General features: G+C 44.4%; 1 protein-coding gene across 7 annotated transcripts in view; it reads left to right on the top strand.

Moving 5' to 3' along the window:
* VTI1A (vesicle transport through interaction with t-SNAREs 1A) overlaps positions 1-17643 on the top strand; it is a 378509-nt gene that overhangs the window by 302023 nt on the left and 58843 nt on the right. For 2 of the 7 annotated variants that reach the window (XM_051823644.3, XM_051823643.3), the window contains one exon: positions 12402-12484. The exons of 4 other annotated variants lie outside the window; for them this stretch is intronic. In XM_051823644.3, the coding sequence (XP_051679604.2) occupies positions 12402-12484 (83 nt within the window). Of the gene's footprint in view, positions 1-12391; positions 12485-17643 lie in introns of all 7 variants that reach the window. One more of the 7 variants, XR_011382257.2, reaches the window with a different exon arrangement.

Genomic DNA, 17643 nt, shown 5'->3' with positions numbered 1-17643 from the left:
GCTGTGTAGAGTGACCTCTGGCGAGCTCCCCTGCTGTTCTCCAGGTCCATTTATCCCTTCCTCCAGGTTTCGTTCACATGTCTTGCAAGGCCCAGCGTGAACGTTACCTTCTCTTTAACATGCTTCCAGCCCTAGGCAGCACAGGCATCCTTGCCTCTGTCTCGAGTTTATCAGTGGGTGCCCTGCAGTATCCTGCAGACACGTGATACTCTCGGCTCTCCCCTGAGAGAGTACAAGGGTTCTGGCTCCTTTTCCTTTGTGTCCCCAGGGCTCAGCCCAGTTCATGGCACACAGTAGGTCCTCACTGAGTGCCTGACGAATTGGAGATCACTTAGACACCCAAAATATGAAAGGAATTAATATTTTGTGGATGTAGAGAAATCGAGACACGTGACATCCAGTGTGAGACTAATCTTTTCTCCCCAGTGCAGTCTATTAAACAGTGACAGTTTCTTCCTCTCCTGAGCCACCTGGATCTTAATGGTTATTTTCTTACAAGGTTGTTGAGTTTACAATAAGACAGGACTGTGTTTACCTTGGCGTGCAGGCTGTCCTCTATTAAGAAGCTTTCAGCAGGGCCCCAGAGTCAAGTTATGGTGCTGTGGGCAGAGGGCCAGCAAGGAGAGCCTGGAGCAAAAGCCCTTGTGGTTAAGAAATGCTTTCTCCCCTGGTCCCTGAATCTTAGGGAATTAAGCCACGACCCAGCTCACTGATCCCCCAGGAGGCCCTCACGTGTTCCAAGGCCTGAACTTGTTCTGAATGGTCTCCAGATTGCCAGTGATGCGTGTAGCCCATCCGGGTCAGAGGCCACCATACTGCCAATCAGGCAAGGCAGGTGGAATGTGGCGCCGCTGCACCCTGGTTGCATTTCCCGGCCCCTCCCTATCCCACAGTGATCGCTTGTTTCTGCCACCTTGTCACACTCGTCCAGGGACTCAAGCAGCGGGCGTGGAGTGCCTGTTCCCAGCCCTTTTTTCCCAGGACAAGCTCAACTTCACTTCCTCTGGCCTTATCGAACCCTTTGTTTCCAAAATTGTTAATCGGCCACTTTGGGGGGTGGGGGAGGGGAGGTGGACTGGCACTTGGCTCCTCCGCGCTGAAAGTAATGAGAAAAACAGCTGACCGCGCTGAGGGCGTCCGTCTTCCCCGTGCCCGCAGTCTGCCGTGACGTGGAGGGACGAGACTGTTGAATTTTGTCAGCTGCGTTTCGGATCTACACTTCTGGTCAGTTAGCGATCTCTGCTTCAAGGCCAGCCTACAGAAACATATGGTCCCGGACTCTTCAATGCTACAGATACAGTTCTTTCCCATGCTAGGAGAGTTAGCAGATGAAATATGGTTTTCCGAACCTCTTTTCATTTACCGTCAAAATAACAAGCGATGTCTTGTATTTCAACAGAGACGCTCTCTTCATTCAGTTATTCAACGAAGAATGCGCCATTGTCTCTGCTGTAGATTTTTATTTTATTTGTAAATTGTGCGTGCTGCGTGCTACGGAATACTGAAAAGGCATACACCCTGGCTTGTTAGTTGACACACAGTATGTGTGATTACAAATTGTTTGAATAACAGTGGACTATTGAACTGCCATCCAGATGTGTGTGGAGTTAACTGTGGGAATGTCCACAAAGGAGGATTATCTTTCTTGTGCTGGGGCCAAACCCCCCAGAAAGTGGAAACTTAAGCATGGAAGCTAGGCAGATAGAACGGTCGCTATAAATGGCTCTTCAGAAGCAGAATTAATCTTTTTTTAAATTACACATTGCAATTAACACCCAGTTTATCATCCTAAAGTAAATCATGCAAAGAAAATGCCAGACAACAACCAAATGAAACTGTGGCTTTGAATGCCCTCTGGGAATGATTTAGTTTTTTTATGTTTTTAAATGGAAATTATAGATTCAAGACAAGACTCAAACTACTCCGGCCTCGGAGTATCTCCTCATGTACTTGGTGTGTGTTTCCCCCATTCCCTTCCATCCTGTCTGTTCTACAGGATGCCACAACCTTATGTACCTCTAAAAATTTATGGAAAATGAAATTAAAATATAAGTTTCTGGCCAGTGCCGGGGCTCACTAGGCTAATCCTCCACCTGTGGCGCCGGTACCCTGGGTTCTGGTCCCAGTCGGGACACCAGATTCTGTCCCGGTTGCTCCTCTTCCAGTCTAGCTCTCTGCTGTGGCCCATGAAGGCAGTGGAGGATGGCCCAGGTGTTTGGGCCCTGAACCTGCATGGGAGACCAGGAGGAAGCACCTGGCTTCTGGCTTTGCAACGGCACAATACGCTGGCTGTAGCGGCCATTTAGGGGGTGAACCAATGGAAGGAAGACCTTTCTGTCTCTCTCTCTCTCTCTCTCACTGTCTAACTCTGCCTGTCAAAAAAAAAAAAAAAAAGAAATATAAGTTTCTTTTGCTTCAGAAACATTGAGATCTATGCATAGAGGGATCTTCAAAAAGTTTATGGGAAATGAATATTATAAAAAGGTTATGCATAGATTTCAAATTTTTGCAACAAAATAAACTTATCTTCCAATTCTGTTTTTTCATGAGTTTTCTGAGGAAGCCTCATAAACACTACTGACTATGGGAAAACAATGCAGAAATCCACCTATGAACCTTTACTTTAAACTTAGCATGCTACAATGACATACCCTTTCCAACCTACTAGAATGGCTAAAATTAAAAAAAAAAAAAAAGATAGTAACAAGTGTTGGCAAGGATGTAGACAAATTGGAACCCTCATACACTGCTGGTTCGACAGTTTCTTAAAATGTTAAAATATGGAGCTACTCCATGACCAACCTCTCCACTCCTGGATCTGCATATCGAAGACAAATGAAAACATACAGTGACATAAAAACTTGTACATGAACAGTCATAGCAGCACTATTCCAGCAGTCAAAAGCAGAACCAGTCCAAATGTTCATCACCTGAGGAGTAGACAAATAAAAGGTGGTACATTCTTCAGCCATAAAAAGGGAAGAAGTACTGGTCCAAACTGGGTGAACCTTGGAAGCATGCTTAGCCAAAGAATCCAGACACAAAAGACTACATGTTGTATGTATGCATTGGTATGAAATATCTGGAATGGATCCATCTATGGAGACAAAGAGTGGATTGGTAGCTGCCTACCAGTGTTGATGTTGAGGGGAGATGGAGAATGACCATTAATTGGGCAAAGGGGTTTCTTTTTTTGGAGTGATGAAAATGCCCTAAAATTGATTGCGATGATGGTATACAACTTGGTGAGTATACTCAAAACCATTGAAGTTTACTCTTTAAATGGTGATTTGCATGGTATGTGAATTAGACCTCAGTAAAACTATTTCAAAAAGAAGACATTTTCAGGTTAAAAAAAATCTTAAAGGTATTTTAAGGTATTTCTCAAAAAAGTCATGCCCAAAATTATGATATTTTCAAAAATCACATATCTCAACTTTTTGGCAGCATGAAAAAGAAGGGAAATGGTTTTACATTTAATAGGTTATATTCTTTTTTATTTTTTTTTCCTGGAATGAAAGATCTGTTACTTGTTCGACATTGTCAACGTTTTCTATCTCTGGTTTGAATCTACAGCAGTAAATTGGCACCCAGCCATCAAATACCTAGATTTACTTTTGTGTGCTGAAAGTCCCTTTAGCAATGCACATTGAAATATATCATTTGAACCTATTTTAAATTCTGTAGCAAGCAAGTAAAAAAAATTATGAAACATCAGGCAAGTCAGGGGAAACAAAGAAACGAATAGGAAATCCTCTCTAGATTCTGTTGGCACTCCACTTTCTATAGTTTAATCTAAAGAAAAATGTGGATTTTCCTGCAGAGTGATTAATAAGCTAGTGTGGTGACATACAGGAACTCTGAGCTTGACCTTGCAGGTAAAGGCTAACTGGTGTGTTAAGTTGATTACACAATTTCCTCCAAATACGTTGACAAGTGGTTTGCACAGTTGCCTTGACTTTTGCCCTTATAAATGCACACTTACAAATGACTTGCTTTTTCAGCTAAAGCAATCCTTATTTTAGATGTGACACGTGTTAAGTAAACAGGCTGATACGGAACCCCAGCTTCCTAACCTTCATAGCCAGGTCAGATTATCAGTGTTGCTAGGGAACGAGAGTTTGGGGAGCCTGAAACTCTGTTTTGAGAGGTGGCTGGGCTTGTAGGAAGTAAGAACCCCAAGCTGTTTTCCTCCCTCTCATGTTGTGAAGCAGGCTAGCAGATTTGAGATCTGTTCCACAAATGGCTTGAAATATTCCAGGATTAGCCGCTGCTAAATGGTTTGTGGTAAATGACAAATAGGCTAAATTCCAGCGTTTTGTACTGGCCTCCTTTCAAGATGTCAGTCAGTAAGAAGACACAGCCTTTGCTATTTCTTTGAAAATATGATAGAGAAAAGGCTTCTGGGTAGTATTTCTGTTCTATGATCCATTTTCCAGGAAGAAAAAAATACTCCTTTTGTAGGCTAGAGAATATAGTTTGTTGAGATATTTTTGTTTCACAAATGTACAAATTCTGTTTAAGAGGTAAGTTACAAAAAGCTATTACAACTGAATAGGAAGTACAGCTTCAGATGATAAATCAAAATACTCTTTAGGAAATTAACTGTTTATTTGTAGGTCTATAAGTCAAGCACCTTTATTGAAACTAATATACCCTGATTTGATAAGTGAACAGAGATTTGCTAATTTTGTTGATTTAGCTGGTATCTATTCGTGTGTGTGTGTGTGTCTCTTCCTGAATGAGTTAAACATTTGGAAAATGAATTGATTTTTATTTGTGTATACAGATAATACCATTTATGCTTTCCAGGTCTAGAATATGACAAGCCTTTAGCTCATCTGGAAAGCAGAACATCATTAGGACTCAGAGGTTAAATGTACCATCCCACCATCAAAGTCTGGGACTGCACCTCTGAAACAATGTGCAGCCCCATTAGAAATCACCTTCATTCATGTTAGCTCTTACATAAGAAAAAATGCATCAGCCAAAAAATGTTTACTACTTTCCAGAGATGACTCACGCAGTGGTCTTCTTATTATTTCTCCACTCAGTCATCTGTAGTTACATATGACAAAAGGAGTGCTTTCCACTTTCTGGCTGGCTGTGGACTTGGGCAGGAACTGGAGCCCATCCCTCCTGCAATGTGGCTTTTCCTTGCAAGGTGTTGATACTCAGTAACCATTAACCATTAACAACAACATCCTGCACTGTCTCACTTCCTCCCTGACTGCCTCCCCCTCTTGGACTCATCCACAATCCAGAGGGAGGCTTTTCCTGCCCAGCCCTCTCTGTTTGTAGCAAGTTAGCATCTCCTAGGGTTTGGAGTTAAACTCTACAGGCAAATCCAACTTTCATGAACTTCCTATTCTGTGAAACGGTAGTATCTGCTGTCTCAATTTTTTATCTCCAAAAGGATCGCCCGCTTTGTGTTAAAAAAAAAAAAAAAAACTTTGCGTTTGATGTGTGTGTGTGTATGAAGTATTTATTTATTTACTTGAAAGAGCAACAGCGAGAGGGGTGGGGACCAAGGAGAGACAATGATCTTTTAGGGTCTTTCATCTGCTGGTTCGCTCCCCAAATGGCTGTAATTGCTAAGTCTGGGCCAGGCTGAAGCCAGGAGCCAGGAATTTCCTCCTGATCTCCCACATGGGTAGCAGGTACCCAATTACCTGGGCTGTCTCCCACTGCCTTTCCAAGCACATTAGCAAGAAGCTGGATTAGAACAGAGTAGCCAGGACTCAAATCTTTGCTGTGATAAAGGATGCTGGCCATTGCAAGGGGTGGCTTAAGGTGCTAACACAATGCCAGCCCTGTAGTGTTTATTTTAATCAAATATTTCTGATGTAAAAAATCAAACATAATGTAATAAATACCCTTCTTCCCAGCATAAGCCTAAGAATTGCTATTTTGCAGATGCATATGAAGCCCCTGTTCAGCCTAAGGGGACGTTCGTAAGACCAAGTCTGTGGCATCTTGTAGAAATTCAGATCAAATCCAGGGAGCTGCCCTGCGGGAGGAGAGAGGATGGTGTGCTCAGGGAAGGACAATGCGCTCCTCCTGCGCCGTTTCTTTTTTCTAATATTCCAGGTAGCTGAGCCTTCAGAAATTGCCAGTATTCCATTATTTTATTATTGTCAGTCTAAACATGGCGTTTGAGCTTGTCCAGCCTCATAGCAGGGAGACTGGCATGTCACAGAGAAAATCAAGCCCATGCTTCTCTTGTCTGGGCCACTCACCGAGCCTCAGAATTGGCTCCTCTTCCTTGACTCTCAGCCCTCTCCAATTCAGCCTCTACACTCTTGCCACAATTATATAAATAAATCTGACTAATGCTAAATCCAGCTAAAAAAAAAAAAAGATATTTTGTGGCAGAAACCAGAGGTGATGTGGACCAGATGGCTTACGCATGGCATTCCCTTCTTAGATTCCCCCAAATCCTCGATAGCACAGCACACCTGGCCCCAGGTGAAGGAAAGGGATGGTGGAGCGGCAGTGGTGCCAGCTCCTGGGCCAGGAATCAGGTGAGGCACAGAGCCCCGTGCTCCTCTGCTGGCTATTACTGTCCCCTCCGGACCTGCCAGCCCGGAGCCTCCTGCTTCTGCTGCCTCTGTATTCCCTGTGCCCCTGGATGCGATGCTCCTCAGCCCGACGATCCAGCTGCTGGCTGCTTCCCTTCTATGCCTCCCACACCATGCCACAGAGAGGGCCCTGAGAGAGGTCTCACTGCAGGCCAGCCCCTTCCCCTCCCATATACCTTTCTGCCCTGTGTGCACTTCACAGCCCTCGTCTCCTTCCATCCTCCCCAGAAACCATGAGATCGCCGGGGGCAGATCCAGCTTTTGTGGGAGCTGAAGCGCAGGCAGTTTGGAGTATTTTCCGGAAGAAAGGTTACATTGAAAGGTGGCAATTAATGTTTGTTGAGATCAAGAAGCACAACATATCTTTTAAAGCATGCAAACACTACAAAACCCAGAAATGGAACTTAATTTATTAATTGATGGCTTGATACATGTAATGCTTTTGTGTGTGTGTGTGTGTGTATTTCTGACTGCACAATCTTTGGCCATTTCTTCAAATAGTCTTCATATGATTTATGTAACTGTAAGTTATTTTCCAACTTTGTGTGGAGAGAATAGTTGATCAAAACTTGTTTTTGTTATTGAGAGTTTTTGAGAATGTCTTTTGCTCCCTGATTCAGTATTAGTAAGTAGCCCACTCTTACCTGAGGCAGATGCTTCCATCCAAGATGTTGTGAACCCTGTCTATGCTGTATTCGTTCACATATGGACATATCTATAATAACATTTAATTTATAAATTAGACAAAGCAAGGGATAACAACTATAATCATAAAATAGAACAGTTATAAAAATATACTATAATCAAAGTCACTTAAAACTTACAGATTGTTTATTCCTGGGATTTTCCATTCACTCTTTGGACTGTGGTTGACTCAGGGTGATTTGACTGTGTACAAGGGGGGACAAGCTATCCTCTAAGGTTTGAGATTGTTGTCAAATGCAAGTATCTCGCACTCCTCCTCCGTTTGCAAACTCTAGGATTTGGAGTTTCTTCCAGAGACTCATTTATGGCTCCATCCATCCTTTTCCCTGAAGTTCACGTACCTGCAGCGCCAGGTGCTCTAACTGTGCCCACTTCACAATAGGATCTCTGGCCCCACACTTTCATGTCCTAGCACAAGAGGAGTTGGCCATTTCCAACCCATGTTCACCAGCAGTAACCTAACCAAATGTGGAAGTGGCTAGAACATATGAAGGTATCTAACTGCATAAAAATCAAATCATCCTTAATTCAACTTCCCCTTAGGTGGATCATAAATATGCCCACAGCTACCTCCATGCTACCTCCATGCTACCAAGGGCAATCAGAGGAGGGAAAGACAGTCGTTCTAACCACAGGTTGCAGTTGCTGTACCTTACTTGAACCTGTTTTATAGATATTTGACCACATGAGCATACTGCTAGGGCCTCTTTTGGTTCTCCCCAGGTGAAGGCCTGACCCTGAAGCCCATAAGGAAGCTGAGAAGCTGCATTCGCTTCATAGGAGATGTGCCCAATATCACTCTGAGGGCAGGTGACACAACTGGGATTTGAACCCAGACCTTGAGGCCAAGTTAGTGTCTAGTAGATGTTGCTAATTTGCATCTCACTTTTCAAAGCCCTTCCCTCAGCTCATGGCGGTTAACACTGAGCACATAGCCCTTGGTCAACATTTGCTACATACAAAATAGACATCAAAATCTTGAAGTAGGTGCATTAAGCTCCTGGGCACTCTTGAGCCATCTTCAAGGTTCTGGAATTGAACTTCTCTTTGAAATAAGTTTGATTATCATGCAGAGTTTCAGATAACTCTGTACTAGACAAAATCCTTTGTTCTGCGCTATCCATGTTCTGGAAGTCATGTTGCTCCTCAGCCACAGGGAATAAGTCTCAGTGTGCCCCATGGTCTGACAGATACAGAGCAGTGCTCTTGTGTTTATTCTGGTGTCACTGAAGCCATGGTTCGGAAATGGCCGGACACCCTTAATTAGATCAGGGACAGCAGCAGGGGCCCTGCTTTCAATGCCCTGGCACCTGCAGAAGAAAGCCTTCTGTCAGATAAACCTTCCGGTGTCTGCAGCCCATGGCTGTACACATGGGCGGAACTCTCTCTCCTAGAACAAGTGTGCTTGCCAATCAGGGAGTGAAGTATCTTGCAAGTCCACTTGTTCCAGAAGAAAGACAGGATAAGGGAAGTGGCAGAAGCAGTGATAGGAAAGGAGTTTTTCACGCTAACAAGCATGAACTGATAAGCCTGACCTTCCAGGCAAATGTTGAGGGCCCTAAGAGCACCTCTCAGGCCAAAATTAACTGAGCAAATTTGACATGGCTACCCAATTTATAATGGAAAACATTCCTAGGGTGAAAGAAAACTCAACATTAACTGCTATCATGATGATGAATTTGACTTTTTGTCTGCTAGGATTTCCTACTAAAGAAGTCAGTGGAATCACTTTTTCCTACACCTGAAATAGAAGGAAGGAAATATGTTAATATTACTATCATGCTGCAGCCCCTGGGCTGAACATGTTTACACATGTTATCTGGTTATCTCATTTAATCCACATGAGAACCCTGTGGGGCGATTCTGAGTCACAGATGCAGGCTCAGAGAGACTCAAACACTTACCCAGTCCAGCCACACAGCCAACAAGTAACAGCGACAGGGTTCCAACCAAGGCAGCCTGACCGGGGAGCCTGCACATTCATCCACAGGGAGACAAATCTGAGCCTTGTTCCTGTCTCCCTCCTCAGGACTTCATCCTGCCACTATACAGGAGGAGCCCTTGAGATGCTCTCGGAATGTCTCTCTGCATGGCTATAACCCCTTCCCTCTTTCAGTGCTAGAATAAGGCATAAGGATATTGATAAGCAAGCAAAATACTTATTGGTCCCTGAAAGCCTTGATATATATTTGATTCTTCTTCACCCCTGCTTGGAAGCCTGGGCGTTGTAAAAGGAAGCTCTCAAGAGGCATAAGGAAAATGTGGGTTTTTCCTTCTGTCAGACTCATGTTACTGAGAAGTAGCTGAGGTTACAGCACTGCTTCCTTGGGGCTGAAACAAGGATCCCTGTGTGTTACCCATCTCTGCCTAACAGTCACACCAGGAAGTTACTGAAAAGTCCCGAGGAGTGGTAGCCATACTCTCCTGACCCCCCACCTCTGCCCGCCGTAAGGTATAGTACCAAATCAGTGCCCAGACCAAGGGTCCTGGGAGGAAGCTCCTGGACTGGGCCTGTATGAGGAGAGGAGAAAGTGTACTTAGATCCCTCATTTCATTGCAGGGGAAAAACTGAGGCCCAGGGAGAGGAAGTGACCTGCCAAAGGTCTCCCAGCTAGTGGTGGTAGAACTGGCACTAAGATTCCTGCCCTGGCGTCCCTCCCACCATTGCTGCTGTCACCTCAGTGCATCACCCAAACAGACAGGTTCTTCCCACGGTTCAGCCCAAACACACCATCTCAGTGTAGTCATCAGGGATCACACTTGGGGCTGCACTTGACAATTGTGGGAAGAAGACTCCCTGCCAGAGGGGCCATGCCCTTTTTGCCCAGGTGTTTGGATCTCAGCACACAGCAATAAGAGAGTCATTTAAATGAATTCCATCTTATTCATACAGTTGGTGACTCATCTACAGTAATGCATGTTATCATGTTACCTGAGCCAATGAAATTTTCCCCAGACTTAGAATCCGCAGCAGAAATGTGGGGAGATTGCCCAATAGGTTCTTTTATTGCTTGTTCTGAAAGCAAGAAGTACCCTGGAGGACTATACACATGTACACGTATTCCACACACCAAAGACACCTGTTACTCCTTTCTTTGAGGCACTTGTTTATCTAAATACATTTAGAAAGGATTGGGGGGAAATCAAACTATTGTTTGCATAAATGCATCTTTGCCAATAGAATATGCTTTTATTGAAACACCTTTATCTTGGATTCTTTCAATATCTTCTTATCAAAACTTTGGAGTTACAGGGTTTTTTTGTTGTTGTTGTTTGTTTGTTTTTTTAGAATATATTTATTTATTTGACAGGTGGCGGGGGAGAGAAGGAGAGAGCGTCCATCCATTGGTTTAGTCCCCGAATGGCTACAGTGGCCAGAGCTTAACCCATTGCCACAATGCTGGCCTCTGGAATTATAGGTCTAATTCATTCAAAATTGTGGAAAAATCCCACCTTATGACCCAATTAGTAAAATCAGCAACCAGAGTAGACTTGCATTCTGACAGAACAAATCTGACCTCGGTTTTTCAACTTGAATAAATGTGTTAGGACGTGTGCCTCTGACAACAGCGCCACTGCTGTTCTAAGGCCAGGGTGGGTAAGAAGGTGGTAAGGAAGCTCCAGGTAGACATGTCACGCATGGGCTTCAATCTGCTCACAAGATTTCTGCATGGATGACATAAGATGCTGCTGCCATCAGTACTTCTCACTGATGCTGTCTTTGTTTTGTCCTTACAAGATTCTCAGGAAAAAATGCATTCTTTGGAAATCAGTTAGAGCATGGAAAAGGTGAAGTCACAGACAAAGACTGTCAAAACTGTACCGCCTGGGGTCAGTGCCATGGTATGGTGAGTAAAGCCACCTCCTGCAGCGCTGGCATCCCCTGTGGGTGCTGTTTCAAGTCCCAGCTGCTCCACTTCCAATCCAGCTTCCTGCTAATGTACCTGGGAGAGCAGTAGAAGATGGCCCAAGTGCTTGGGCCCTTGTCCCCCAAAGTGGGAGGACCCAGAAGAAGCCCCAGGCTCCTGGCTTTGACCTAGCCCAACTCTGGCCATTGTGGCCATTGGGGAATTGAACCAGTGGATGGATGACCTCTCACTCTCTCTCTCTCTCTCTCTCTCTCTCCTTCTTTCTGTGTGTGTGTGTGTGTCCTTCTTTCTGTGGCTCTGCCATTCAAATAAATAAATCTTAAAAACAAAAAACTTGTTCCACCCCACTTTACAATAGAGATTCTCCTCTACTCATGATGCAGTTGTCCCACAGTAAGCCCATCGTACATTGGAAATATCCTTAATCAAAATACCCTAAATACACCCAACCTGCTGAACACCATAGCTTTGCTATGCACAGCTCACTGTGAAGTCTCAGTTGATTATCTGTGATCACATGACTAACTGAGCTCCCTGCATCATGAAAGAAGGTTGTACCACATATCACTAGTCCAAGAAAAGACCTAAACTCAAAATTTAAAGTACAGTTTCTATTGAGTGCAAATTACTTTGGTACCAGCCGGCTCCGCGGCTCACTATGCTAATCCTCCGCCTTGTGGCGCCGGCATACCAGCTTCTAGTCCCGGTCGGGGCGCCGGATTCTGTCCCGGTTGCCCCTCTTCCAGGCCAGCTCTCTGCTGTGGCCTGGGAGTGCAGTGGAGGATGGCCCAGGTGCTTGGGCCCTGCACCCCATGGGAGACCAGAAGAAGCACCTGGCTCCTGCCATCGGATCAGCGCGGTGCGCTGGTCGCAGCGCGCCGGCCGCGGCAGCCATTGGAGGGTGAACCAATGGCAAAAGGAAGACCTTTCTCTCTCTCTCTCTCTCTGTGTCTCTCTCACTGTCCACTCTGCCTGTCAAAAAAATTAGTTTGGTACCATCATAAAGGTGAAAAATCATTAAGCTGAGCCATCATATATTGGGCACCATCTGTATATCTGATTCAGGCCATCCCAACACAGGCTGAATACTGTGGTTCACTTTTGTCAGCTGTATATGTATGTAGGCCAGGGGTAAACTCAAAGCTCTAGGCTGGATTTGTGGTCCTGATTAAAGATGTAGCTACTCCTAGCAAGAGTTCATATTGTCTATTTTTTTTTTTTTTTTGGACTGTGGAGGTTTCTATAGGTCTAAGCAGTGTAACTTAGTAAAGTGGGAAAGGCAGCTGAAGAAAGAGAAGGGTGAAGAACTGCCTGGTGCCTGGATCACAGGTATGACCTCAGCATATTGTTTTTTGCAAGCATGAATGTTAGAGATCTAGAAATCAATTATCTTAAATGTAGCTGTACTGCAGTTTGAAAACCTTGAGACAAGAGGCTGTCTACGAACACTGTTCATTGCAACATTGGAATAGCAGAAATGTAGACACAGCATAAATGTTCATTGACAGGAGAGTGTCAACACAGTAGAGTATTACACAGCAGTTAAAATCAATAAGTCATCCCTACACCTACACACATATGCACCTTGAGCTATTACATTGAGTCAAAGGCTGATTTTTAAAATGCTACATATAGAGTATGAAGCATAATTATAGATATCTAAGTATATATTAAAAGTATAAAAACAGGGACAGATGCCTGCCTCCCAACTGCAGATTAGTAGTTACCTGGAAGTGGAGAGAGTGGTGAGAGATGTCAACTGTGTTATGTAACATATTATCTTTTCAAAAGAGCACCTCAGCCTTCCTTGCTATTAAGTAGATTATTGTGTTTTACAAGGAAACAAAGAAGCAGATTTTTAAATATGTGCATTGTATAACAATCCAATAGGAGAGCAGGCTTTCCAGTTTCCATTCAGGCTTTTGTGGGAGAATTAGCGAAGCCATCTCCATCTTCCACCCACGACTCTGCTCCGGTTCCAACTAGAGAGTCCCAAGAATTCCATCTTACAAAGGGCTGAGATTGGTTAGAGGAGGCAGTACTTACTCCTAAGACTCTGCAAAGTCACCCCTGATTTTTTTTTAAATGAAATTTGACAAAGTATGTACATAAAGGCTCCTGTAGAATGGCCTTAATTTGTGCTTAGGAATGCATAATTTTATCAGGCTCTCTATAATTAGATATTGTGCAATAGAATAAAAAGCAAAGACTGCTTGTTCCATAGCAACAACAGCCTTAAGTACGTCACTCTCATTGAGATAACGAAGGTTTCCATAGACACACATATCACATGGGATTTTGTTCAATAGACATCCAAGAATAAAAAAAAAAAAATGAAAGTTTCCTCAATGGTTTTCCCCTCTTTTAAGGGTGAGTGGATGGACATGTGTTCTCTTTTTTTAAGTTGCCTCCTGGATTTGGGTTCCTTCCCCTCTCTTTGTGTTTCTGGACTGTAAATGTGGATATTGAGGCTTTCGCTGTCCTGTAGAATAACGTCAGTGCTCAAAGTAGTATATGGTGTAAAGCACTTATCTTCCGAAGAGAGAGAAGAGTCTGGATTCCAGTCACTTTCTGCCTAAGGATTGAGGAAAAGTTTGCCGGGAATGTGGTCTAGGCTTCAGAAGAGACCACTGTCTTTCCAGGGCATGGAAAGAGCACAAAGCTCCCTGAGGACAGTGACTGGACCCCAGTCATCCTGTGAACCCACGTTTCTCGTCACCACACTCACAGCAGGTGCACAGCAGTTAAGTCCCCGCTGGTGAGTTAATAAGAAAGAGAAAAGCAGCGGCGTTCAGTAACTACTGAGAGCCTGTAAGGTGTACCTCTGCTCCTAGTCCAGAAGCCAGATGCCTGGGAAGCAGGTGGGTCATATAAATGTGCAAGAGTGAGGCTGGCTGGATGTCACACAACAGGAAATGGGGCGCATGGAGCAAACCAAAGTGTGCATGGACGGTCTCAAAGCCTTCAGGCCAAGCTTCATTAAAGGACAAAGTAAACAAAGCAAAACATAATTGTGGGGAGCAACTCGGACTATACTGTTACTGGAATTAAGACTTATTCTATGCATCTGCTCTCCCACTGTGGGGAGCAACTCGGACTATATTGTTACTGGAATTAAGACTTATTCTATGCATCTGCTCTCCCACAATATGGCGCTGGGAGAGGAGAAAACAGCTTCTACGCAGCTGCCTCCAGTTCAACCAATAAACTGTAGGACCTACTCCTGATTGGAGGAGAGCAGCGTACTCGGCGTGTGGGCAGCCGAGTTAGGATTGGCGGAGGAGGACTATAAAGGAGGAGAGAGACGGCATGCACCAGGAACATCTAAGGGGAACATCTAAGGGGAACACCTGTGCAGCCCCCAGAGAGCCGGCCGGCGGTGTGCCGCTCCCCTGCGGAAGTGGGGAATGTGGCCAGGGGGAACTGCCCTTCCACGGAGGTGGAAGGGATAGTAGCCAACCCGGGAAGAACCAGCAGCAAACCCGGGGAGGGCCGAGCAGACTAAAGAACAGCGCAGGGTTTAGTGTCGCTCCTCCACGAAGAGGGGGAGCGACACATAATAATTTGCATTTCTGCCAAGGCTACAAGGAATGCTGATTCCAGTATATGGTTTCTTTCCCCAATAAGAGATAGCCAAATCCCAAACAGGTGATGGATATTGCTACCAAATACAGTTTTAAGCAGGTGCTTAGCAGGGACATTTCTCTTCACTCCACAAAGGAAGAAAGACAGGGCTGGGACAGCTTGGTGCAGGGCCTGTCCTGGAAACACTGTTTTCTCTTATAAGCATTGCCATCTCATTGAAGTCCATTTGTAGTGTTCAACTGGAACAGTGTAGAAATGGGGGTGGGGAGAACATCATAGCAGTGTGCACCTTAAGAGAATAGGTCTGTAGAAGCCAAGGCAGCCTGTGTGTACAACTAACCTTCTCGTCATCATTGTTAACACCGGCTGGTCCAAGCTGCCGCCTCCCTGGAGTGGTCTCTCAGAATGTTGTTAAACTGTACCTAGAGGAAGCCTGGTTGGCTGTATTTAAACATTTCTCATGCAACTCCTCTGGGCTGCGGTATTTCTGCTTTGATAACTCTTCCCCCAGGTGTCTCCTGTTGAAACACACAATTTCAGATGTCCATGTGTTGCTCAAGGTGCACCAAGGCTAAATTCTGGGACCTATTTCTATAATTGTACTCACTTCATTACATTTAATAGTGTGGTAGCAATTATTAGGACAAAATCTCTTTCAATTTTATTAGCATTAAGCAAAATTTTTATGTGGCAGTAAGCTGGGTACCTAAGAGAATATGGAAAACATTCGAAGAGGTAAAAAGAGAGACTGGTATGTGGAATCACTGTGAAGCCCATCCATGACTTTGTAGAATCAGAGAAATACTATTGAATTTGCAGAGTATTTTCTTCTTAAAAAACTCAAGAGCCAGTTTGAGGCATTGACTTACCAGCATATGATCCCTAAGAGATAGGGAGAAACAATTATACAGCAAACTCTTCAGTACTCTGTTGGACATCACAGGGAAATATAGCATCATGTAGAATATCACTCATTTGTTTTAACATTTATAGTTTATTTGGAGGCAATTCCAGTCACTTTTCTAAATAGAACCAATAAAAATGGGGCAGGCATTTGGTACAGTGGTTAAAGTCACTGCAGAGTATATCAGAGTGCCTGTTTAATTCCTAACTACTCCACTTCCAATCCAGCTTCCTGCAGGTGAGCCTGGGAAAGCAGCAGATGATGTCCCAAGTACTTGGGCCCTGCACCCACGTGAGGGACCTGAATGGAGTTTCCGGCTCCTGAATTTGGCTTGACTCAGTCCTGGCTGTTGTAGGCATTTGGGGGTAAACCAGCAGATGAAAAATGTCTTCCTCTTTTTCTGTTTCTTTGCCTTTCAAATAAAATAAAAATAAACATTTCCTTAAATAAGTAAATTTATTACACAAAATATAAACAAAATTGCCCATTCTCTACTGAAACAAAATAATTGTCTAAGATTCCTAGTGCCATACTAGAGATTATGCATTTTAGAATAATAGTGCAAGAAGCAAGCTACTGGGCAGCATGGATTTAATACCATGTACCCACAGAGGTTAAAGAGTCACTCTCTAACTGTTCTCACTGCATATACAATCACTTTGAGGTCTTTGAATTGTTGCATGTGGCAAGCTGTGCTTCCTTTTTGCTCAATGATGAGTTTTCATGATGACAGAATTAGATGGTTAGGTCTCATGCTCTAGCGGTACAACTTACCTCGTCTTTTCCAACCAGATACCAGGAAAGTAACTACAAATGTTCAGGTGTGGGGGGATGAGAAGGCCATGCCAAGATGGCCATTGGCAAGCGAGCATCAGTTACTCAGGAATGGCTTTGAAACCCACCTGGCAACAGAGCCTGCCTGGCAACAGGCTGTGATTGGTTGTGGCATAGACCACCCGTTGACTGAATTGGCTGGTCTTGACTGTATAAGCTGTTGTATTAACTGAAATAAACAAGTCTGGGGGCTGCTTGCCTCAAGCCCGCTTTCACCCAACTCCCGGGGTCTGTATGGTGACTCGGCGCCTCTTGCCCCCACCATGCTCCTCCTCTCAGAAAGGAATCCACTGCAACATTGTTGAGAAATCAACTGCAACATTCAGGCACATGTCTTTAGCAATAATTAAAAAGTTCTTTTTAACTCAAAATTCAAAGAGGAGGGACCAGCATTGTGGCATCGCAGGTAAAGCCACCTCCTGTACCGCTGGCATCTCATATGGGTGCCAGTTTGTGTCACCAATGCTGCGCTTCAGATTCAACTTCCTGCTAATGGCTTGGGAAAAGCAATGGAAGATGCCCTAAGTGTTTGGGCCCCTGTCACCCTTGTGGGAAACCCAGATGAAGCTCCTGGCTCCTGGCTTCAGCCTGGCCCAGTGCTCGCTGTTGTAGCCATCCAGGGAGTGAACCAGAGGATGGAAGATATCTCTTTCTGTTTGTCTCTCCCTCTCTCTCTAACTGTGACTTTCTAAATAAATAAATAAATTTTTGTAAAACATTCAAAGAGGAGACAACTTCTCACTGAGAAGAACCAAAGTCATAATAAAGACACAACTGTAATAGGTAACGTAAATAACTATAAACTGAAAACAGATATAGAAAAGCCATGATAATATGCAACTATGAGAAGCTTGCAAGTGTTAAGTACCAATTCCTCCCCACTTAACCTATGGTGGAACCCCTGCTCAGGAATTACCAGGACTGAGTCCAGCCTGGCTCCGACCAGAGCCTCCTCCTGTGCTGCTGTACCGATCCCATGCTGGTCTCAGATCTCTTCTGTGTCCCTTCCTAGGCTGTGCTGTTTTGCTTGCCAGATTGAGCGCTCCAGAGCAGAGCGGATGCCTAATTGCAGAGCACCCTCTGGCTCCCCACTGCCAGTTCTGCAAGAACAACTTGGAGATTTCGGCCACTGCGTTCCTGTGACACTCCCACTCCGACGTCTATG

The sequence above is a fragment of the Oryctolagus cuniculus genome, chromosome 15, assembly GCF_051225735.1.
Source record: "Oryctolagus cuniculus isolate XC-2025 breed Fujian yellow rabbit chromosome 15, ASM5122573v1, whole genome shotgun sequence".
Lineage (NCBI taxonomy): Eukaryota > Metazoa > Chordata > Mammalia > Lagomorpha > Leporidae > Oryctolagus > Oryctolagus cuniculus.
This window is presented reverse-complemented; position numbering and strand designations above follow the sequence as displayed.